The sequence below is a fragment of the Channa argus genome, chromosome 2 (genome assembly GCF_033026475.1).
Source record: "Channa argus isolate prfri chromosome 2, Channa argus male v1.0, whole genome shotgun sequence".
Taxonomy (NCBI): Eukaryota; Metazoa; Chordata; class Actinopteri; order Anabantiformes; family Channidae; genus Channa; species Channa argus.
The window spans coordinates 7,710,000-7,733,320 of record NC_090198.1 but is presented as its reverse complement, the minus strand read 5'-3'; the positions used below and the strand labels follow the sequence as shown (position 1 = coordinate 7,733,320).

The 23,321-nt window shown below is 39.4% G+C and overlaps 4 protein-coding genes across 4 annotated transcripts in view; all 4 read right to left on the bottom strand.

The window, feature by feature from the left end:
* Positions 1-5,544, bottom strand: part of LOC137111461 (AT-rich interactive domain-containing protein 3B-like) — a 48,215-nt gene extending 42,671 nt beyond the window's left edge. The window contains exons 1-2 of the mRNA XM_067495094.1: positions 5,140-5,544; positions 3,402-4,034 (exon numbers count right to left, since the gene is read on the bottom strand). Coding sequence (XP_067351195.1) covers positions 3,402-4,034; positions 5,140-5,175 — 669 coding nt within the window. The 5' untranslated portion in view covers positions 5,176-5,544. The remainder of the gene's footprint in view (positions 1-3,401; positions 4,035-5,139) is intronic.
* Positions 5,545-6,802: 1,258 nt separating this feature from the next.
* fam219b (family with sequence similarity 219 member B) lies at positions 6,803-12,373 on the bottom strand. The gene is made up of 6 exons (XM_067495092.1): positions 12,160-12,373; positions 11,545-11,653; positions 10,522-10,615; positions 10,319-10,396; positions 9,982-10,033; positions 6,803-8,998 (listed from the first exon to the last, which is right to left on the bottom strand). Exons 1-6 carry the CDS (start codon positions 12,232-12,234, stop codon positions 8,849-8,851), a joined length of 558 nt encoding a protein of 185 aa, XP_067351193.1. The 5' UTR covers positions 12,235-12,373; the 3' UTR covers positions 6,803-8,848.
* A 1,249-nt stretch (positions 12,374-13,622) lies between these two features.
* Positions 13,623-16,092, bottom strand: LOC137111413 (cytochrome c oxidase subunit 5A, mitochondrial-like). The gene is made up of 4 exons (XM_067495091.1): positions 15,933-16,092; positions 14,437-14,553; positions 14,146-14,267; positions 13,623-13,909 (listed from the first exon to the last, which is right to left on the bottom strand). The coding sequence occupies exons 1-4, from the start codon at positions 16,003-16,005 to the stop codon at positions 13,796-13,798; spliced, it is 426 nt and encodes a 141-aa protein (XP_067351192.1). The 5' UTR covers positions 16,006-16,092; the 3' UTR covers positions 13,623-13,795.
* Positions 16,093-17,425: 1,333 nt separating this feature from the next.
* Positions 17,426-23,321, bottom strand: part of LOC137111397 (synaptosomal-associated protein 25-A-like) — a 34,283-nt gene continuing 28,387 nt past the window's right edge. The window contains exons 6-8 of the mRNA XM_067495090.1: positions 20,350-20,469; positions 19,795-19,939; positions 17,426-19,036 (exon numbers count right to left, since the gene is read on the bottom strand). Coding sequence (XP_067351191.1) covers positions 18,968-19,036; positions 19,795-19,939; positions 20,350-20,469 — 334 coding nt within the window. The 3' untranslated portion in view covers positions 17,426-18,967. The remainder of the gene's footprint in view (positions 19,037-19,794; positions 19,940-20,349; positions 20,470-23,321) is intronic.

Sequence of the window (23,321 nt, the reverse complement as noted above, 5' to 3'; positions counted from 1 at the left end):
GTCAAACTAAAACCCTGAATCTGTATATGAATTAAAATTTAATTTCTTATTATTATTTAAACTTTTAATTTATCATAAATAAGATTTAAATGAGGCCAAACATTCCTGGCTCTAAAAGCTCACTCAACAGCCTTATCGATCTTTGCGCTGCAGCCATGCAACTCCTCACTTCCTGGCTGATGAGTTGCTGGGACAACAGCTAAATTATGCAACAGCGCTGGTTCAACACACAGGCTTCAACCTGCTTCTGCCTGAGTAGCAGAAGCAGGTTCAAGAGTGGCAAGTGATGGCAGAGCTTGACAGTAACAGACGACCGGTCGCCCATAGAAACCTATGGAGTATGGGGGTCATGCAGCCTCAGTCACATTGCAGTGGAGGCCAGAGTGCTGAGACTAGCCAGTTGCCCATCCTAGCTCTCTCTAAACGCCGCAGCTTTGTCTGTCCCCTTGTTTGACAATTATTTACTCTGCTGTTTAGGACAGGGCCGGGGTCACGACACATTTGTCACTGACATGAAAACGCTGGCAACCCATGTCTATCCACTCCCATCTGACCTGTGTAGGCCTTCACCACTCATACACACACAAAACACTCAAGATTTCAGGACAAGGCCAGCTGATCAAACGGTTGTCAGTCAAATATTGGCAAACTACATAAAATAGGGTGTCTTATCATTACTATAGTCTCAACACTGGTTTACTGATTGTTATATCGAAAACACATTACAGTACATCTTCTATCTATTGTCTAAGAGCTATGAAGCATCACAATATTCACTTTTAAATTTAATTAAAATGTTAGTGAACAAGCAAAAAACAGTATTGTGTTTGTGCCTCTGTTGTTGCTGAGGATGAAATCAAAAGGCAATGTCTTCAAACAGGAACTCAAGGGCAATGCAGTGTCTCAGCATACAAACACATACAACCAGTATGACTTGCTACATAAAATGTAAATGGCCTTACGTCTATAAAGTAGCCATTTTACCCCCCACCCTTCTTTCAATGCTTTTAAAATATAATAAATGTGCATCCCCCATTATTATAGGGCGTCAGTATTTGTGGCATCTGCCAAGCTTGTCTCTAGCCAATGGAAGACAATGACAAAAAAAAAAAAAAAATAACCTGCCTTCACTGTCCCCCTCCCCCTACAGCGGTGCAACCTGAAACTGCCTGAAGAGATGAGCCGTCATTAAATACTGCAGAGCTGACATAATGACAGGAAAGATAAAAGAGAGGAAACAAAAAAAGGCCAGACCAATTCTCGTCCCATAATGCCTCCCCCAACCCCCAGGCTCACCAGGTCTCTCCTAATAAAAGACATAGGGCCATGATAAAGCACTGGTCAGCTACAACTGTGCTAGTGTGATCTTCTGTTCTGACAAAGCCACCCCACAGAATACTGGTACTACACCCTTTCTGACATGTCTGATTACAATAAGCAGTCCAAAGTATGCTGCAAAACTTAATTGCAGCGTCGTCCCGCAGCAGCACACATTTCACGACTGGCAACTGTCCAGTTTAGTTTGCACGGATCAAGAGACGTGAGTCAGACAGCACCCTGGCACTGCTGTATATGTGGTGGTAATGCAGTGGGATGAGAAGTAAGCTAACTGAATATAGTTTTAACACAATCCAAACAAAAGGGAACTGTACCGAGTGACAACCACCAGCTTTAAGCGTACTGACAGATGCATTTTACCACTGGCAGTAAGTTGTTGCAATACAATGTGTGGATCCCTGGTACTGTATAAGAGTCTCTGCTGTGCAGGTGTGTCTAATACAGCGGGACTAATGTTAACGTCAGTGATCAACACATAAGTTACTCCTACCACAGATAAGAGAAGTCTATTAACTTATATAAAACCAGTATAACCGGTGTCCACTGTGGGGAGACTAGGATAACCTGTTTCAGTCATGATAAAGGTCATTTTACTGTTGAACACTATAGCCCTTTTAAGGAAAGAAATATTGTTGAGACTTTATTTAAAGGCTTACATATATCAAACACGATTAGTCTGATATAATTTGTGTCGTCTCATGAAGCCTGTAAGTTGTGCGGCTTAATATCTACTGTGTTTAACAGGCTACTGGGGCCTGGGGCCATTTAGAATTAAAAAAAACTTGGTGATCATTAACAGTTCCATAGTGTTTAGAATTAATTGACTATTGATTTTCAATGTGGCTAGCTATAAATTAAGGAAACCATTTAGAATTTCCCCTATGTACCATCGATGAAGTGACGTTTTTACAACTTCCACCTCACCCCTGTAATGGTGGGAGTAGTTGCTATTACGCACCGATAAAGCTAAACTACTAGTGCTCCTCCATCTTCCTCTGAAATGTTTACTCTCTAAAGTCAAGTTTGGAAACGTGGTCCGGAGAAGCACCATACAGAAAGCAAATAAATCCAGACACATCATGATTCAGCACCTTATGCTTACTAATCAGGCACAGATATGTCCTCTGACACCGCCCACTCTTGTGCAACTTTTTTTTATATCACCCACAGGCTGCTGAGCTCTCTTTAACCTGCTACGTTTCAAGCTATGATGCTAACCCACATGTAGCTCGGCTTGGTTCCCAGTTGACATTCCAGCGTTCTGTAACAACTGTGCTGAGGCAATATTTACCTTCCAGAGAAAGTGTACTTGGCACACAGCCGAAACTCTTAGGGTGGGGTGGGGAGTGATGGGTTGCTACTGTGTACTACATCCAACCTTCCCACCCATCCAAAGTCTTTGTGGTGACCCGGTCAACCACCCACAGCAGCAGCTCTACCCTGGCTGACTCCACTACCTGGATCATAGCCAAACCGGAGCCAAAGCAAAGTGCCAAGAGGGACTAAGAGATGACTAAGAGAGAAACACACACACAGACACACACACACACACACACACACAGAATATGAGCGCAGTGGGGAAAGCTAATGAGAGTGAATACACTGCGCCTCAGTCTGGCCCTCTGCCATGACTCACATAGGGTGATTTTTAACCACAAAAGCTATTTGATGGTCAGTCCTACACACAGATTTCAAGTGTCTTACATAGAAATACCTTTTTAGAATTGTGTCCCACATTCAAAATTAAGAAGCACGAGGGTGGACTGAGCACCCAAAACATTTAATAGGAGACTGAAAGGCCTTATTTTGTGGCATTTTAACCTCTCTAAATTTAAAGAATGAAGGGAAAAGACAAGGAAAGACTGATTAAGACTATCTGAGAAAAAAATTGAAAGGTAAGGTTAAAAAAACACATTGTAAATGGGGTTATACTAGTTTTATAAAAATAAAAGAAGACTGTAATATAAACAGCATTGCTTGGAAGATGCAACTTAAAGATAAAACAAAAGAATAAATACATTAAAAAAAATATACAGAGTAAATGGTGTAGGCATGTCACTAACCTGTCTAAAGTGATCATCAAAGCCCCATTCAGCCTGTCCGTTGGGAGAGTTAGCAGAGTGAGGCCCCACCGGAGACAAGCCCTCATCGGGTTCCTGCTTCACCCTGATCGGTGGTGATGCATCCCTCTGGGGAGCTGAAGCAGAGTAACTGCCAAACGGACGGGCTGGGATGCGGGAGGCACTCTGCTGCAGAGCAAGGGTCTGCTTGCGGAGGAACTCCAGACCACTTGCACTACCTTCATCCTCATCACTGCCTTCATCTCCCCCCATCATCTCATTGTCATCATCACCGTCCCCCGAATCCCGGCCTCTGTCATCATCATCCTCTCTTTCAGAGTCCAGGCTGCTCTGATTGGAAACACGGGGAGGCAACCCAACATTAGGGATGCCTCCAGCCAGGCCCTTGCCCATGAAGCTGGCCCCAGAAGCCCTTGCAGCTGCTAGAATGGCCTGCTGGGCAGCAACCTGCTGTGCATACATGATGTGGGCCTCTCGCAGCTTCCTCTCCTTGCGCTCCATTTCCAGTCGGGCCTGCTGCTGACGTTGTAGCTGCTCCATCACAGCCTCCAACTTCATCCCCCCTGTAGAGGCGCTCTGGGGAAAGGACACACCAGGGTCCTGAGACATGCTGGGCTGTGGGAGTAAAAAGAGTATTGGCTGACCGACAATGGACTTAACAACCCCTTTATCTCATTATACGGGATGAAATGAGACTCTTGTAAGGCACATGCACACACACTCCCAAAGGATTAAAGCAAAATTCTAAGCTAAAACCGAAAAGCCTGATTTTAACCACAAAGTCTCACCCAAATATGGACAATTTAAGCACATCCTATTAAGCACGTTCAAGTAGTAAAAACTTGAACTCTTTCACTCCAACCACTTTTTTAACCAGGGGCCCTTAGAGCCGTAAGTCTGCAGCATCGGAGCCAATAAACTGTTGACAGAGAAAATATTTATGCATGCTCTTTGGTAGTTCAGGATATCAAGCCTAACAAAACAAAGTGTAAGAGCAAAGCCAATGGAACCAGGTCAATTTCAAAGTGATCATGAAAGCACAAAAACTGTGTATAACACAATATTTTAGTCGTGCCAGAATATAGAAAACGAAAATGTTAAGCCAGTAATACACTTTAGGGAAGCTGTTCTCATGCAGCGATTTCTCACTGGGTGAAATCGTGTGAAAGTCCAAACGCCCTTATTAAAGCACTTATCTCTGTGTTTTGGTAAATCCTAGATCATTAACTCCAGCAGAAACGTCAGCATTAGTCAAAAGAAACGGGGGCTAAACTCACCTGTAGTCAGCCTAACAATGCAAATAACCACCCAAGGCAAAAACTTCGATGAACCCTAACTAAATCTGATGCTCGAAATCAGAACCAAAAATGCACCTTTTCCGCATTTTCATTCATGTGAGCCAACGCCAGATACGTGGATAACGTAAGGGTGTTATACGTTACGAGATAAGTTACTTTAACGCTACAAACGAGCAAAATGAGCCTGTTAATGCAACTTAACATTAACGTGTTTTCGAAAGAAACAATTAAGCCAATTTATTGTAAGTAACATTAATCGTACCATAAGGTTAAATTAGCTGAGATATGGGTTTTTGTTTCTTTGGGGAAATGCAACGCTAAGCCAGCTCTTTCCCGTCAGGAACACGCGGTCAAACTCCCGTCTTTTTAGCTCGCTGCAGGTCAGAGAAGTGTGAGGGACGCCGAGCAGGAGCAACACTTACCATTTGTGCCTTACTGCTGCCTGAATTGTCCACCATCCCTCCTTCCTTGGCTTTTCTCCTGGTTCTTTCCTCGTTTCTGGCACTCGTTCAAACACTTGTAAACACACACGCGCGCGCACACGCGCGCGAGAATGCTCGGGGCGGGGGGAGGGGGGGGATTCTGTGCACGCGCTTCAGACTGCAACTAATCCGCGATCAGAAAGGCGCTGTGTGCTGTCCTCCTCACCGAACGTGCTCCCTGCTTTCTTTCTTTGTCTCCCAAGTGATTTTCTTTCTTTCTTTTTTTTTTTAATACAAAAGAGGACCGACTGGAAAATGGCCCGATCTCATATCTCGGAAAGCGCTGAGGTAACTCCCTTCAGTCGGGTTTTTTTTTTCCTCCCCTTCAATTGACACCCCCAGCGTGGCGCACGACTGCCCCATAGACCCGCCCAGCGACACCAGCAAATCTCACCGCCTCTTCTGAAGTAGTTCTACCTGTATGTTCCAATGAAATCCTAATGAAACGTGTCAAACTTCTACTATGACTCCCAAATAGTTATATATAGTTTGTAAATGGACCAATTTACCAAGTGCACAAGTGAAACACGGCCGGTGTAAAATGTCACACGCTTGCATGAAGATGCCATGTGGTACGTTCACACTACATTTCTGTCCTACGTTGTAACTGCGATATTATCTTAGAAAACCCTCACAGAAAGGCGATTAATACGAATGAAGTCTAATCAGTTTTGGGTTGAGAGCGCAGCAGGGCTCCACGCTGCCACCTTGTGGTAACTAACTGTCTGCACACTGCACAGTGCGTTCAGAAAGGTTTTCACAAAGAGTTCAGTCTATCTCCTTTCACCTTGTCACTACGGGGTGTTGTGTGTACAATTTTTAAGGAAAATAATGAATTTGATCCCTTTTGGAATAAGGCTGTAACGTAAGAAAACGTGGAAAAAGCGTTAAAGGTTAAGTAATTACTTTCTGGATGTACTGTATAAAGGGATTTTACACTATTAGCCAAAACCTTAATACCTTTTGGTGGTTTTATTTTTAACATTTATTATTATTTTAGTGACCAATAATTGCACGTTTACTTGAGCATTTAGTTTGTGTACTTCTATCAGCTCTGCACAGTGGATCGCATTTTGCTGTGTATAGGGCTTTGTTGCCACAGAGTCCTGAATGTCCTTGCTTGTCCTCCATGACAGTATTAAGACCCACGGTGTTAATGCTGTGGCTTATCAGCGCGTAAAACTCATTAATTTTTCATGTGCCAAGTTTCAGTCACACACCACCTCTGTAGTGAAGAGGTGACTGAAAAAATCTTATGCTTAACAGTCATACACAAGAAAGCAGATATGTGAGTTTCATTTAATTATGTCAAACAAACAACAGAATACAAAAGATCACATTTACATCAAAACAAGTTATATTATTTAGCACTTAACACTATATTGTCACAATGCTGTATAAGAAGCAGACCTTCCCAATAAGTTGCATAGTACAGGTGAGTCAAGTGTACTTGCTACTGACCACTGATATTAAGTGCAATATTTATGTACATAAGAACCATCGTGCAGAGCCAGGGCCAGCGTCTGGGTCTACACACTGTAAATTCTGATGTTACATTTAAAGCAAATAGATCACAATTGTATCAAATGACTCACACTTAGTCTAAGAGTAGAATCAGCTTTAATTATTACATCATGAAGGATACAACTGTGGAGTGCTAGTAGGAGTAGATAGTGTGCAATACCTTTTTTTTTTTTAAACAATGTACTGTAACATTTTCAACACCTAGTGTTTTCTTCACATTGGGTTCATCATTCCTCAATTATCATTGGATTAACAAAGTCCGCTTCTAAATTTGTGAATCGATCCCAACTCTGGAGTAAAATTTTAGGTTCCTATTAATTCTTTGCAGAAAATATTATACTCTTTCCAATCCTTAATTTCTTTATGGTGGCCTCCTATAGCATTTAATTATATGACCCAGGATAAGAAATAAGTGTGGCCTGCAGCTAAGTAAAACAGCAGTAACAACCTGACGTAAACCTCTACGCACACAAACTGTGCAATTTCCGAACGTTCTGTCTTACAAATCTATGTGAAAGGCAAATTACTGTCTAGTTGCAAACATACACAAAATATCTAGAGTAAAGTGATCATTCACTTGCTCAGATACTGAACATTTTTGTTAAAGCACAAAATTTCACTTATCAGTAAAACATAGCATTGACAGTAACATGAGTAAACAGGTAAAAGCACATTGTGCAGAAAACCTGAACTCATACATTACAAATATTAGCTGACGTATATAAATATGTTTCAGCCTCTCAAAATCCTAACAAAAAACAGAGGCAAGCAAATACCTTAACTGAACTGTAAATTTGGTTTACTGTTTTTAATCTGGAACAACTATTTTTAGTTTTGCCAGCAAACATAACGATAGATAAATAAAATAACTCAAATCTGCTCAACACATGCACTGTAGTGTGTTAAAAGATGATACAATAATGACCATTATTAGATCCTCCATATTAGAATCAAAAATGCAACAGGTACAGTGGCCAAAAGAAAACGAGACATGGAAATAAAAAAAAGAAAGAAAAAAAAAAAAGGAAATGCTAAAAATATACAAATCTAACAGAATATTGATGTATTTTGTTTTGCTTTAACGATTAGAATCTAAAGTCAAATCTATTCAAATATCACCAATTCGACCAAAGCGCTTCAGTAACTTCTCTATTTACATTTTGTGTCCCAGTAGTGCAACCTTGTGTAAGTGGATATCTACCTAAAAACTTTCCAGTCTGTTTTTCCAATCCTTGTGTATCTTATGGAGGCAGCAGATGAGTTCATTTTCATTGGTGTGTAGCCTTTTGCTCAGTAACAACGTGTAAACTTCAGTTTTTTGTATATTCTCACACACAAAACAAAAACAGTATGAAATCAGCAGAAAATAACCCTGTCTTGGGTTATGTTCTACGCGCCCTCACAGGGCTTTGAGAGATCAACACTAGCTGAAAAAATAATTACCATTATACATAAGCCATAAAAAAGTCAGGTGGTTTCATTCTAACACTACAGATACAATTTTAGGTCAGTGCCTTTGTGTTCATGTTAAAAAATATATTGTACTTGTTATTTTTGTTGAAACAGGTCATGTTTTCCCCAAGCGGTGGTCATGCAACTGTGGAATGAAGCTAATAGTATTTGTGAAGGAAAAAATAAAACTGTCAGTTAATGCAACAGTGCTGAGGGAATGTTAGTTGTTAAGTGAGGTGCTTTAATGTAATGCAGTTAATTACTGAAATATTAAATTCAACAAAGGGTGTAGGGGCTGCAGACCTGCTCACCAGAGGGCAGTGACAGTAACCAGCGCTCCACTGGGTTAACAAAAAGATATTTCAAATGATGAATTACTCTGCCACTCTCTTTCAAGCAGTGGTGTAGTTAGCATTTCATGGTAATTCTATAAAAAGGAAAGTAAAAAAATAGGTCAAGCTTTGGGGTCACAGTGCATAAGGCCTGTTCTTACGTCTTGCTGTTGCAAACCTGTTGCACATGCCTTGTCCTGCATGAACTGGAGTTTGGCTTCAGAACGTCCAGTAGCCCAGCAGTGCAGCTGGATCAGAGACAGGCCTTTGGCAGCCATGACTTAAGTCAGAGACCAAAACTGGAGCAAAACCTTTCTAGAGTTCAAGTTACAGCACCAGCATCACTGCATGGAGCAGGACAGTGCCTCAGAGCAACAGCACATAGAAGAGCCCATGGCTTTGGGTGGAATTAGGTCCAGGTCCTCATCATCTGGAACCTCATCCAGACGGTAGCCGTCTTTAAGCAGCTGCCTGTTTAAATCAGGATGAACCTGGAGAGAAAAGACAGGGTTCTCACTAAAACACATCTACAGAGCAGAGGTATGTGACTAAACCTGGTGAACATCTTACTGAGGTTTTAAAAACGCCACAAGTATGTTTCTCTGTTATTAACCAAATTTGTACATAAAGTTACCTAAACAGCCAGACAATGAAAACATATGTCTATGGATGGATATGAAATGGTTGGGTGGAGGTTAGGTTGTCAGTACTCAGTCCTCTGTTAGTGTTACCAATTTAAAAAAAATGAAGAGAGATAAATACTTTTATTTCAGTTTTAATATCAGTTATAATAATGGTTTTAGAGGGGCCTCTGAGTCTCTTCATGAACTAAACAGGTTAAAAGCAGTGTAAACAATTCTGACTACATATCTAAGGTAAAGGAATAGCCAGAGCCCCAGTGTGTGTAACTGGCCAACGGTAACAATGAGATAAAAATAAAATGCATCCTTTACTCTAACATTTACTCATGAACAGGTATTCAGTAGCTTTTGTTTTCACAATATGTTTGAATGCTTGCATAAACAGACAGAAACTTAAATGTTTAATGAATGTAAGTTGTGTCCTAATAGTGTGGGGCAGCAGTGGCTACCTGGGGCAACAGCCAACTTGGCCCACCGACCATGGGGTCGGAGGTTCGTGCCCTGCTCTTCCTGACCACGTGTCGAAGTGTCCCTGGGCAAGACACTGAACCCCCGACAGTTGCATCAGGAAGGGCATCCGGTATAAAACTGTGCCAATTCAACGTGCGGACTAATGATCTGCTGTGAATGACCGTGAACTCACAGAATAAGTCGAAAGGACAAAAAAGTGTTCTTATAAGCACATTGGGGGGAAAAATATTTCTTTTAACCACTTAATTATTTACTATTTGGAAAGTTTGCATATTGCTGTGGTGCCACTGTTCATGCAAGGTAGATTCCTATCTATTGTACAGCTACAGTCAGCTATATGTGCAGAGAGGGGGACCACTCACCTCAGCTGAGGAGTATCCTGAGGAATAATGCTCAAAATCAATCTCCTCGTCACTGTAAATACATGTAGGATAGGTTGTTAAAAACTTCAATATGTCAAAAGGAAAAATGTTTAGTGACACCAGATTGGGGAAAACACGAAACGTCTGCCAAGATACAATGTAATAAAGCTGGTTACACATATATTACTAGTTACAGAATGTGTCCTTAGTTTCATTTCATGGACACACAAATGAAACATTTTGTGCTTTGGCATATAGCCACTGCACTTATAGAAAAACACATTATAATAATCACAAAAGGACTGGACAACAATTTGTACACCTGTTGTAAATTTACCTGTCTGAGTCCAGTGCAACCAAAGGGTCTTCAGAATGCTGACTCAAAGCAGCATAGCCCCTGTTATACTTCACTGTCCTAAAAGAAGAACCAGAAACATTTAAAACAAAAAATGCTCAAAAGAAAAAATCTTTCCTCTCTTGCATTGCACTGAGATAATAAAAAGCAGCTTCCCTTTTCCTCCTCAAGTTTCCTCTGCTTACCTCTTGGGTCCTTGTCTGGGCTGATGCATCACTGGTGGACCTGGTGAGAGTGCCTTCTTCTTCAGTGCTTTCCTTACCATCTCCCTGTGTTTTTCTACGTATGTAACGAACAAGAAACATTTTCTGTGCTTATCGTGAGAACAGAATGGGAAGAAGGGAGTGCCCAATTTATGAGACCAACCCTGGTCATTCTATAAAAGTTCATTCAAACACAGCTTTTTTTTAAAGCTAACAATCTTACCTAATTATGTACTGTAACAATACTTGGACTACAGTTATAATGTAGTTCTCTTAGAAGTTAGTGAGTAATGAAACACCAAAAGTCAATAATGTTTTCAGGAACCAGAGGGGCAAACTCAGCTCCAACAACAACTTCTTCATTTTCTCTTTCACTCCTTTACACTCAGTCAAAAGACTTTGTGAAATATATCATTGGTCAGTGTGACTCACACTATGGTGGCTTCCCATGCACCAAACTGAACATCACCTCTTCTCACTGTCTGTTGTTTAAATGCCAAGTGAATTGTTATATCAAGAACTATAAGACCTTGGATGCAATAGAAGCAGACAGCGAATGTCGTCATAAAAAGTGCATAGACTACTTTTCTACACACGAATTCAGAGATTTTTTTTTTTTTCGTCCTTTCGGTTTATCCAGTGAGTTTACGGTCGCCACAGCGTATTATTGTCCGCATGTTGATTTGGCACAGTTTTTACAGCCCTACCTGACGCAACCCTCCCCAATTTGTACCGGGCTTGGACCGGCACTGAACAGCCGCGGATGGGAAAGGGCTGTTGGGGTTCAGTGTCTTGCCCAGAGACACTTTGATATATATAGCCAGGACTGGGGATCGAACCACTGAGTGTTGTTGGATGTCATCACTAAATGTCCCATTTGTGTTGTGTGTAACAGTATGAACAGCTGAACTGGTAAAAACAACAATTATGTAATAACATCTGACCTCCAGACTATCATAATAATAACCTGTGTCATTAGTTAGGATGAGTGAAGAAGATGCTTACGTAATTTGAGGTGGATGGCTGGAGCCCTGGACATGATGTAAGGTCCTCTTTTCTCCACTGGCCTTATCGCTCCATCAGCTGTCTTAGGTCTTGTGCCACCACTGGGACCCTGGTGATACAGAAAGGAAAGTCAAGTAAAGCACTAACTTCATTTGCGCAATACTATTCTGCTAAATAGCTAAACAACAAGACAATACAACTTTTATTGGTGTCCTAAAGAGTCATCCAATTAACACGAGTGTTGAATCACAAACTCGATTAAACCCATTAGTTTATGTATTTCTCTGTAACTCATTTTGTTGTTTCACTTGTAAGTTAGCTTACGTTCGAGCCTAGATGTGGTAGCACAACAGCCCAACATTACAGTTTTAAAGATCTAAAACTCCTCCAAGTGTTGACAGAAGTCGATCAAGAGGAAGAAATCATAAAATATAAGGGTTCTAGTAAAAAAAAAAAAAAAAACTCAAAACACTCAAACTTAGCACCGACCCAAAGCCTCGTGTCTAGACATTTTTCTTCTTAAGCATTTGTCACATCACAATTGCAAAAATAATCCCAGGCTAAGCTAGTTAGCCTCCCAGTTTCTGTGTCTGTCCAACGTTAGCAGGATATTACCGACAAAACTTGTGGCTCTGGCAGCGCTTCCAGCAGAGTGTCTTTCTCGGGTTCCTCTATGATGTCGTTCATCATCTTGGCGTTGGTTGTCACAATCTAGTCCATAACACAGCCATGATGAAAAGCTTCCCACCGCAGAGGGATTTACTTGTTTTCCTCGGGCCAGGTAGGTACTTCTATTAGCCAGCTATGCTAACAATGACGGACAGGTTTACTTCCGGGCGAGGATTCCAAAATAAAAGTCCCACGCCAAGGTACATGAATGTAACGGGATAATTCAAAAGATGTTTTTTGTTTTGTTTTGTTTTAGAGCATTTTAATAATTACTAAACTATGGTAACGAGAGTAACAAAAGTTTTTTTTTCTTTTTGCAAATTACTTTCAAAATTATATACAGCAAACTTATTTGATAATGAAACAATTCAGGGTAACGTTATGCAGGATTTCTCCATGTTTTGCCCAAGTGTTGGGAATCAGTGGTTAATAAATCTTATAGAAACTATATCAATGCTATCTGAAATCTATTTTCAAATTTGATAAAACTGAATTTTATTTTTAATTCGGAAAAAATTAAGGGTTTGCTACTGCTGTGCTCACATGCAGACCGTGTTCAACCACTGCTTCTTCCAAAGTCATGTTTTGTATTCAGCCATTGCTTTTACTGTTTCTTCATACCATAATAAGAACTTTGTCTGAATGGGGTTTTCAATATGGTACATACAAAAACATTTTCATTGTCCTTCTCCTATAAACATTTGATAGAGACATTTACATAGTTCATCCGGTTTGTCTGTCCACTAACATCTGCTATCATTTTAGACCCTGTTATTCTTGTCCTGCCCAGCTGCTGACCTAACTCCCACCTGTCTGCACACGTGGACCCAAATCCGCCCATTGTCCCAGTACTTGTACCTTATCTGCACACAAACCAGGCCTGTGTATATTGGGTTTCAGACAGCCTTAGATCTAAACCTGTATTTCTACTTTTCTTTTCCGTAAAAAAGAAGAGCTGCTATTGAGGATCAAAAATGAAATGAAACAACATGGACTTGAAACAACATGAATTACTGGCCACAAAAGGAAAACATGGACAATGGTTTCACAAATATAAAACTTTATTTTAATGCTATCTTGAGTAAGTCTCCTTGATAATCTAAAGCTGACGAAAAAAGCCTAAGTCTTGCAGTTTTTTGATTTGATTGCCCCCGAAGAAATGGTTAAAATTACAATTTCTCAAGTTTGTGATTCTGGATCTGCAGTGGCCCACAGCAGCAGCAGCAAAGCATCATACGAACACATGGGCTGTGCTATGAAAATAGAAATGTGATGTATGAAATGTATCTACAAAACCAAACATTATTACACAGACAAGTAATTACATTTAATAACAGTATGGGTGCAATGTAAATTTGAACGTGGTGTAAAGTTTATAGATTTAACAAGTTACCACCAAAGACACACTCTTCAATTACTGATTTCTTTATTAAGTCCACCACTTTGTACACACCAGGACAGCATGAGTGTAATTAACAACAGACATTTTTCACTGGTGAGACTTAGGAGAGCTCCTCTCTTTATGCATCAAGTCACCTGAGGAAAGAGGAACAAAATATCTTTTCAGCCGGAAGCAAGTTGTCTATAACTTGTCAAGGCCCAGCTCTTCTGGTGTTGAGATGCCAAGTTCTGTCAGGGTGGGCTTCAGCTCTTGAATAAGGTAGGGATAGATGTCTTTGTGGGGCCCTGCTTTGTCCTGCGACCAGAAAAATGTCACCGTCAAATAAGGGCCATTTTATCAACAGCAATATTTAAAAGTCTGCATTTGCCAAAATGGATGTCGATTTTTTTTGGTTTTAATTAACTTTCATTGTTTTATTCTTCTGAAGACTCTGCTTCTGGATCCATCCAAAGTTATACATCTCAACTAAAACATAGGTCAGTGAAAAGAGTATGACAGATGCTTTGTGAAGTTAAGGGACTGTCACTCACTTTGACGGCTTCGAGAATGCGGATGGCACTGGCCAGGTCATTCAGTCTCCGACAAGCTCTTAGTGCAGAATCCAAAATCTTAGCCTCAGGTACCAGGTCATACCCAATCAGGGTGTTCATTCCTTTAGATCAACATCATTTAAAAATGTCCAATTACATCACAGAAGCATTAATATAATGAAAAATTAAAATTAATTTTCTCATCATGACATTCACACGAACCATAATATTGTTGAAACTACGGAAATGATAAACAGAGAAGTTATGCAAGTTAACTGTGAACAAAGTCACCTTTCCTCAGCTCCCAGGCATCCAAGTCAAGCTTACTGAAGTAAGTGACCCAACGGGCATCAAACTCCTCATCTGTCTCAACTTTGCTATGGGAGTAACATCTGGAAGCCAATGGAGCTATAATTATGACACAGAAACAGAGCCATCTTCAGTAAATCTTTATCATACTGTATTATTATTATCATTATTATTATTATTATTATTATTATTAAACTATGGTTACAAATATCAAGGTGACTGTGAAATACAACTTTGCTTAAATAAAAATACAATATAAAACTGACAGTAAACAGTAATTTAGACATTAAATATCTCATACAAGAGTAATAGAAGAACAAGAATAATGGATTATTTTACAGGTCACTTTTACTTCCTGCAACAAATACATTTCAGTAAATAAATTTAGAAAAAAGCACATATTCAATGCCGTTCCTTTAAACAAAAGTTTTAATTAATTCAAACTTTCATCAAACACACTAAAGGTAAGATCAAGTAGTAATAGTAACATTAAAATGTGACATATACTTTAACCATACAGCAGCTGCAGTGATGTACATTTCAGTGTTATAACCTCACATACACTTAAAGATTATTAAGCTGTAAAACCAATGCGTCTGAAAACCTTTATGATGGTGTAAAAAAATAAAAAAAAATTTAATGGGGTTTTATTCTGACTATGATGTTTTAAAACGTAAGTGCACACAGTTTCTCATTCCATAATTTAGCACAAGAAGTTATCTGTCTAAAACAACGTGCTAGTGCTTCAAGAAATGTGAATATAAATTAAGTCAGACATTTCCAGCCAGATTATATTTATTAGGGTGATTTGTGTCATTTTCATCCCATCCCACATATTTTAGATATTACAGGACTATAAACCTAATTCAGTAAACAAGGTGTTTTCAGTTTCTTTAAAGACTCGGAGTAATGTGACTTTTGTGACGCATCCGATTCAACAACGTTATAGTTCAAAAGTTAAACTCAAAATGTTCAAAAGCACAGATTGCACATCAGGGGTCTGCAGAGACAAACTAAACAAAAATCCAACAATGATCTAACCAGGGAAGGCCAGGACACTTTGGGCGACAGAGAGCATCGACACAAGTGAGACATCAAATAACTGTAGTATTAAACTTCCACAGTGTCTTTAATATAGACAATACAGACTTTCGATATAAAATGCGTATAATCTGCGAGCACTGACGCTCTTCGACCCACTTAGGGTCATCACAAGGTCGTGACTTTTACGCTAAATTTAATTTCGCGCCTCTTCATTGAATTATTATGAAACGTTCAGATAAAAAAATACAATACTTTCAGCCCACAAAGACTTAAGTTACTAGTAAATAATAACCCAATGTCACCCCACATTAAGCTAGGTTTGCAGCAGCAGCTAGCTTAGGTAAGCTAGGTAGCAATGCGACCGAACGTGCTGTAGTCACTGTATTAGCACATAATCTTTCATTTCACGTCAGGTTTTCTGCGGACAGTCCTACCTGAGTAAGAGGGTTGTGATCGGACCAGACTCCGGGCCCCCGTGGCTGACAGTCTAAACACGGCTCGAAACATAGTACCGCAGTGGAGCTGCTAACCTCACTATGCTAAAGACAGAGAGCGGACGGAGGCGAAGGTACACGGTGTGTGTCACGTGACTGACGAGGATAGCCGAACGCTTCTTACGTACAACCTGCTGATAGGTCAATTTCAATACTATTCTTACAACTGTGTTGTGAAAAAAAAAAACATTACAGCGCATAACAACCACGTGATGATAATTTAAAATTATATTTCCACATTCAAAATGAATATGGATTGATCTATAGATAAAAAATGGCGCAGTTGTATGGCCAATCAACCTGAGGTATAGAAGCCCTGATCATAACTTATGATCAAAATAAATGGCTGACCCAGAGAAGATCCATCCATCATTATCTTTAACCACTTAACCTGATGAAACGATCAGGGTTATTTTTTTTATCAGATTTTCAAACTAAAATCAGAAAATGCAGTAGACTACATAGATGGATAATACCAGCAGATGGAGCTCATGGTTTATGCTCTTCAACTCTCGGAGATTAACAACACAATATCTTTTTTATTTACTGCTCCAGCAGCAAATATATATGTATAATAGGTGACAAGCACAGAAACTGATAGATTTAAGATAAGATTAGATTTAAGATTTGCAAAGCATGATATTACTATTTTATGAGAACATAATTCTGTTATAAACCACAACTAATTATATAGTAAAGCTTTTTATGTCAAGAATACTTACAGCATTCAGCTATTTTATTACATTTTTTTTGTATATATGTATACACATGACATGGATGTACAGGGGGAGCGTAATGGATGTAACCGATGTATAGTGGATTAGCTGGTCGTGTATCTGTTGTGGATTCAAGTTTGTGCGCGCGTGTGTGTTACTGTTCTTAGTGACGTGATAAACTCTAATCCGCCCTAAGCCCAGGGCACCACAGTAGATGTCCATTAGTGTAATGTGCTGCTCCACATCTTTCCTCCCCTCTCTCTCCATCTCTTTCTTTCTCTGGCCGGGTTTCTCTGGTATTTTCTTACATCCCTGCTACACACTCACCCATTCAGCTCCACATTCTGAAAGCTCTAACCTGTAGTTAGTCTTAGCTTTCCACTCTGTGAAACAGCAAGCAAGAAACATTTAGCATAATCTTACAAAAAATGAAGGAAATTACTGCAATTGGAACATTCTTGAGGTTTTCTCTAAGCCCAGTCATAAAACTCTTTGTTGTTTGTCAATCAGAGAAGGAATTTTAATCACCTTTGGTAGAAATTGCAAAATTCATCTGTGACATTCTGCATCATAAAACATGTCGATGATGACAATAATAATAATAATAATAATAATAATAATCTGGAAGTGTTACTTCATACAGTCAACACACCTGGTCAGATTAGTTCATTGTAGGTAATATCTTACCACATTATCTAACTGAAAAAAGGAACCACGTTTTGGTTCTACAGTCATAATGGTTTTATTGGCATTTCCCAAGATATTATTTTACAGTAATGAACTGGAAAGGTATAGAGACATGAAACAAAATGAGTGGCAGTATTGCAGATAAATTGGTCATTTCCTCTGTGCAGCATACAAAATTTAGCATGCAGTTGCCATTTTTGGATGTTTTTGCTTAGATAAATGAATTATTTATTTTCTTGTTGCAGCAGATGAACATGCATATCACATGTAATGCGGTACGTGGTATTGCGAGGGTTGACTCTTAGGTAAAGCAGCCCTAGCTAGTGCGTAAAGAGGTTGTTGGCCCCTCTGTAACTCTGCCAGTTAGATTGGTTGCTGTTGAACTTTAGTCACATTATTTGCTACGCAGGTCAACTAAAAGGTAATTTGCCAGATGGTTAAACATGAGCCCCATCAATAATGTTCAGACCACATACAAATCCAATTGTGACACAAAGACAGAGCCTCATACAAACATGAATCACTTTTATGAATTACAATTTATTCATGAGCCACAACATTATTGGTGATTGAAGGTTGTGGTTGGGAAAGATTTCATGCTTTCCAAGAATGCATCACAGCTTGATGCATAAGAGACTGTGTAGCCAGAGACCAGTCAGAGTGCCCATGATGACCTCTGTCCACCACAACAACAAAAACACCAGGTGGTATTAATGTTGTGGCTGATTGGTGGGACTTGCTTTTGAATGGGTAGATTTAGATCCCTGAGGAAAATGTACTATACAATCTATGGCAACATATTGTTTTAATCCCTCTCCAACAATAAAGTTGTGCACTAAAAAGGTATTTTTTGTATTTAAGTAATTTAGATACTTACAAAAGCTTGTAACCATGTATCTATGTCCTCCTATGTTTCTAGGGTCTGAGCGGTTCACCACAATAAATAACACTGTTTTGTGGCCTTAGTTTACAAGCTGTGAGGGCAGTATGTACTTTATATGTATAGTAAATCACTGTTACCTAATCATGTAGCATCACAACATCTTTACTGATAAATACACGGTGTGCCTCACATGGTCAACACTAAAACACTGACATGGAAAGAGGAACAGGGAGTACATACAGTTTATATAATACACAGACTTAAAAAAAGAAGAAAGGGCGAAGAGAACAGTTCAAGTGATCTAAGTCAATGAAGCCATTTCGGAAGCACTATTTACAGTGTGGAGAGAGTTTGGGCGGATGTTGTGTAACGGGAATATTAAGACTTTTATCAAAAACAAATGAGCAACGGCACAGAACACCATTGACAATAACGGGAAGAATGGATGAAGGGAAGTAATAAACTGGGCAAAACGGAGATGAAGGTGGATGAAGGAAAAGCATGATATGTGCATGTGTGCAAACTTCTACAAGTATCACAATAAAAGCATGACTTTGCAGTGTCTTAAATCGAGCAAAGGAAGTGGTTTCTGGGTGTTAGTGTTGCGCACCGGAGTGTGTTTAGTTGGAGTTTGCTGTTTTATAGGGTGCCTGGCATTACAGTGGGATGAAAGCACTTTTTGCTGCAGTTTAGCCACTGCCCAACATCTTTGTAGCACGCTGGTTGGCCTCATCAATCCTGGTCTTGTTGGAATCAGCCTGAAAGAGAAAAACGCTGGCTTTTACACAGTTCAGCTAGATAACGCTCAAGAAATGTGAACATTTGAAGTTTGAGAGTGTGCCACATTTGCAGAGAGATACATATGTACTTAACCTACTGCACAAATAGCACTCAGATCGTCACTCATGGTAATTGTTCATTGGCACACGAGTCAGAGTTTCTCCATTAGTGTGTCAAACCCTGGCACAGCTGCATCTACTGTTACAGAGCCTAATGTAATCCATGATAAATATCAGTTTACTGTTATACACTGTATGATAACTAGGTCTTTTCTAGTTTTGTTGCCTTTTATTTACTTGTTTAACTTACAACTCTTGCATTACATTGTTCATAATAGTTCTCTCAATTCAATGTGTATGTCTAATGTATTTCTTGTTCTTTTCCACATAGTTCTTCGGGCATTACTACAAACAGATCAATAAATTATTATTTCATAAACTAGTCTTTCTTACCAATTTGGTAATTTGAAAAAAGTTCCATATTGTGGAGCACACATATCATAATGTAAACTCTGTAGGTGCTACGTTTATGGTATGTTAGATTAAACTTTGGTATTTCAACAACTAGGTGAGGCTGTTGCCTAGTAACAACTGAAAATACCTGTTTTCCATCAATATGTATTATTTCAGGTCGCAGGTACAGCAAAGATATGCAATTCCTTATGACTAATGCCCCCTCATATAGGCTGATATTTCATATCCTTAATGACAGTACTACACTGCTCATTCTACAGTACCTTCTCCATGATCCTGTCGATCTGGCGGTTCTGGGTGTCGATCTCCTGGCCCATATCCAGGGCCATGTGACGCAGATTTCCAATGATGCCGCCCACCTGCTCCAGATTCTCATCCATCTCATTCTCCCGGGCATCATCTGTTACCCTGGAGCACACAGAAGGATAAAGTGGGACTAATTATTGGCCAAACATTATGTCGGAACTTCTTTCTGAACTTTTGAGTAATGCTCAAATACAAAGGCCTCACACACTTTATACATGTGCAGTACATGTCAGTACAAGCAGAAACAATGTAGTGTGTGTAAAATGGATTCCTGAACAAAATCATATGAAAATACAGTTTAGAAAATGGCATATTTTCCATTTAAAAATTAAACATTTTTACATTTAAACTCTAAATATGTAATCTGTTCCAGGATATGTAAATTATCTAAATATGAATACAAAGAGTATCACTCAATAAAATACACACATACACATACACAACCATTCATTAGTGGCATGCACAGAGAGGGGCACATGTAAATCAAGATGCACACACATACATACACTTACCTGCGGATGAAGCCCCCACTGATGGCCATCTGTTCACGCTCGTCCATGACTCGAGCACCTGGCTGGCTGTTTACAACTCCATCCTGGTTCCCTCCCCAGGCCTGGCCCCCGCTCTTAATCCTACCATACATACATTTTGGTCAGGGCCAATGTGACTGTTATACCAAGTTCTTGTGTGTGTGTAGATGCATTTGTGTGTATATCTACGTGTATGCACTTGTTTGTGATTTGTTTGTGAATGTAGCCAAAAGTAAATATTCTGTGGCTGTGTATGTGCATGTGTATGTGTGTTTGTGCGTGCATGATAGTGTGACTGTGTATATGCAAGTCTGTGTAAAACCACATTTTCTAGCACTCAACTATTAAAATGTGTATAAGAGACATTGCTTAGTATAGTTTCAAGCCAATGAGCCCACTAAAAGCAACATAATAGCCACGTATGATGAAGTTTCATACATGCATTTACAGCCTGTTAGTGAATAATTGATCTAACATTCAGATCAATTGCATCCGAGGACAGTAAGCTCACATGTGGCTTGTGTTAGAAGGTAATTAAGACTCAGAAAAACCTCTCCCACAAGCACATACAAAAAAAGCACAAACACAGAAAATAGTGATCAGACTTCAGACAGAGGAGACATAAACACACACATATAAACATGCAGAGTGAGAGGACATGCGAGGCAGAAACATAGTGCACATTTGAAACTGGAAGGGAAAACATGTAGAGGAACAGGATCAGATACATGCTGTATCCATTTAAAGAAAGCCAGTTACATCCATTATGAAAAAAGCAACCAAAAAAAAATAAAATAAGTGATTGATGAACATTCTGCATGCAAGTTTGTTAATAGCTGTGATCCTGTGATCAGCCCTTCATTTCATGTGGATGGATACATCTGTGGGATGATACACTCTTAACAATAGTTTTTTATGCTTGGAGTACCTCACAGTTAAGTAAACCACTGAGGAACACAGTCAACAAAGTGGATGCTGTTTTAAATTTGAGTAAACAGCCTTTACATGCCACAGTGTTTCCTGAGGTGGTAAATCAGAGCTATCAGGTGCTCCAGACAGTTTAAAAACAAGCAAAAATGATTTGACCCAGGGCTTCCCATAGAACGAATCGAGATAAAATTGAAACACATGACACAACCACAGGGTTACATAACAAGAGGTTCACGACTGGGAGGACCAAAGAGCTATAGAATAGACAAGATCTGGACCCAGAATGGTCACACATGGAAGCAGACTCAAAATGGACCCAAAGGGACCAAATGTTCACACATACTAAAACTACTTAGTGACTATTTTAAACACAGCTTCTACAAAAACGATTACTGTGATCCGAATAATGCAGACACTCCAGTCAAGATCCATCTTAGACTTGATTTGGGGAAAAGCATCTTCTTTTGGTAAAAAATCTGCTAATGTACTGCATTTAACCTCAGCAGCTATTATAAATAATATAAAGCTTTTTTGGTTCTGTTTCCCCAAGAAAGCGAAACAATTCTATACCAATACATGACTTTATTTACTGTATGGTGTCTTGAATGTACATTTGGTTTTATTTAAGGAATCACCTGATTGAATTACAGAGGACTGACTAAGAAATATGTTGCTGCAAACACAACCCCCCCAAAAAAAACAATAAAGTCATTTATTTCTTGATTTGTCAGACTCATGTGTTTTCTATAGCTCTGAGAGAGTGTGTACAGTACATGTATTGGTCCCAGAGTATAGTATGCACAGACATGACTCAGTGGCCATAGTTTGGCTTTGGAAAAACACATCATACAGGAGTTTGGCAAAGCTGGTATAAGAAATCCAATTTCCAAAAATTACAAATATGAATAAATAATAAATAAAGTACAAATATAAGATTTATGTGCTTCAACATTAAAAGTTGAGTGTGCTCAGGAAATGCATTTGCCTAACTCATGCATGATATTTCATTCTGTACAGTGGGACAACCCTGGGGGAGGAGAGGGATGAGCCAGCTGAGGCATCTTTGGTTACAACCTGTTATCTCGAGTTCAGATGGAGCAGTTGGTGCAACTCTAATTTCTTTTGAGTACACTGTACTGTACATGTCATCAGAAAGTTAAAGGACTAGTATGTTAAATACAAGTTGCATCCCCTCACATATGAACATTTGCAATTGGAGAACACCCTAAACTATACTAAAGCTTGCTTGCAGTGTATAACAAATAGTGTACTGTACATTCAAGTAAAATACCCAATCATCCGAAAAAAATAAAGGAATAGTAGTACACATAAAGGAATAGTATGACATTTTGGAAAACACAGTTATCGTCTTGCTTTTAGTTAAGATTAAGATTGATATCACTCTTGTGTCAGTATGTTAGCTTAGTGGCAGCTTAACATAGCTTCAAGACAGGAAACAGGGGAAGCAGCACCTGGTGGTATTAATGTTGTGGTGGACAGGGGTCAGGATGAGAACAATGTAATGCTAACCTGCGTACAGTACTGTGTATCCTATGCTGACTTCTTGCCACCACACCATTAAAACCATCCTGTTCTGTTATTGTGGTGCTTAACTGGAAAAGACAATAAACATATTGAGTAAATGTCGTTTTATAAGTTTAAGGTCAGATTGTTTGACTAAGGCTGTGGGTATGTTTGGCTGCAAGCTGTGTAATATATTGTCATGTGATTAGAATAGCTGCTAATTGCAAAATAAATCAGGAGAATGCTTTGATTCTCATCAAATTTACGACACAAGAGCCTTGATTAGACTAAAATACTGTATGTGCTGGCCTTTGAAAATGAGCTCAATTTCATTTAATTGCACTGCAAAAGCAAGAACATTAAGAAGGTTTTGAATGGGCACAAAGAGGAAATTTTAGTACGGAAGACAACTAGATGATTGGTTCTTAGGCTGAACTTTGAACTCAGCATGATGCATCATGCTGCGGTGGTTAAGGTGCCTTGAGAGGCTTTGAGGGGAT

Excerpts from the sequence above, each read along its gene's own strand:
- fam219b (XM_067495092.1), bottom strand. The coding sequence starts at position 12,234 with ATGATGAACGACATCATAGAGGAACCCGAGAAAGACACTCTGCTGGAA. Across the intron at positions 10,397-10,521 it reads CCCAGACAAGGACCCAAGAG|GACAGTGAAGTATAACAGGG; the intron begins GTAAGCAGAGGA and ends TTCTTCTTTTAG. Across the intron at positions 8,999-9,981 it reads CAGGATACTCCTCAGCTGAG|GTTCATCCTGATTTAAACAG; the intron begins GTGAGTGGTCCC and ends TTTTCTCTCCAG.
- LOC137111413 (XM_067495091.1), bottom strand. The coding sequence starts at position 16,005 with ATGTTTCGAGCCGTGTTTAGACTGTCAGCCACGGGGGCCCGGAGTCTG. Across the intron at positions 14,554-15,932 it reads ATCACAACCCTCTTACTCAG|CTCCATTGGCTTCCAGATGT; the intron begins GTAGGACTGTCC and ends TCATAATTATAG. Across the intron at positions 14,268-14,436 it reads TGCCTGGGAGCTGAGGAAAG|GAATGAACACCCTGATTGGG; the intron begins GTGACTTTGTTC and ends GTTGATCTAAAG.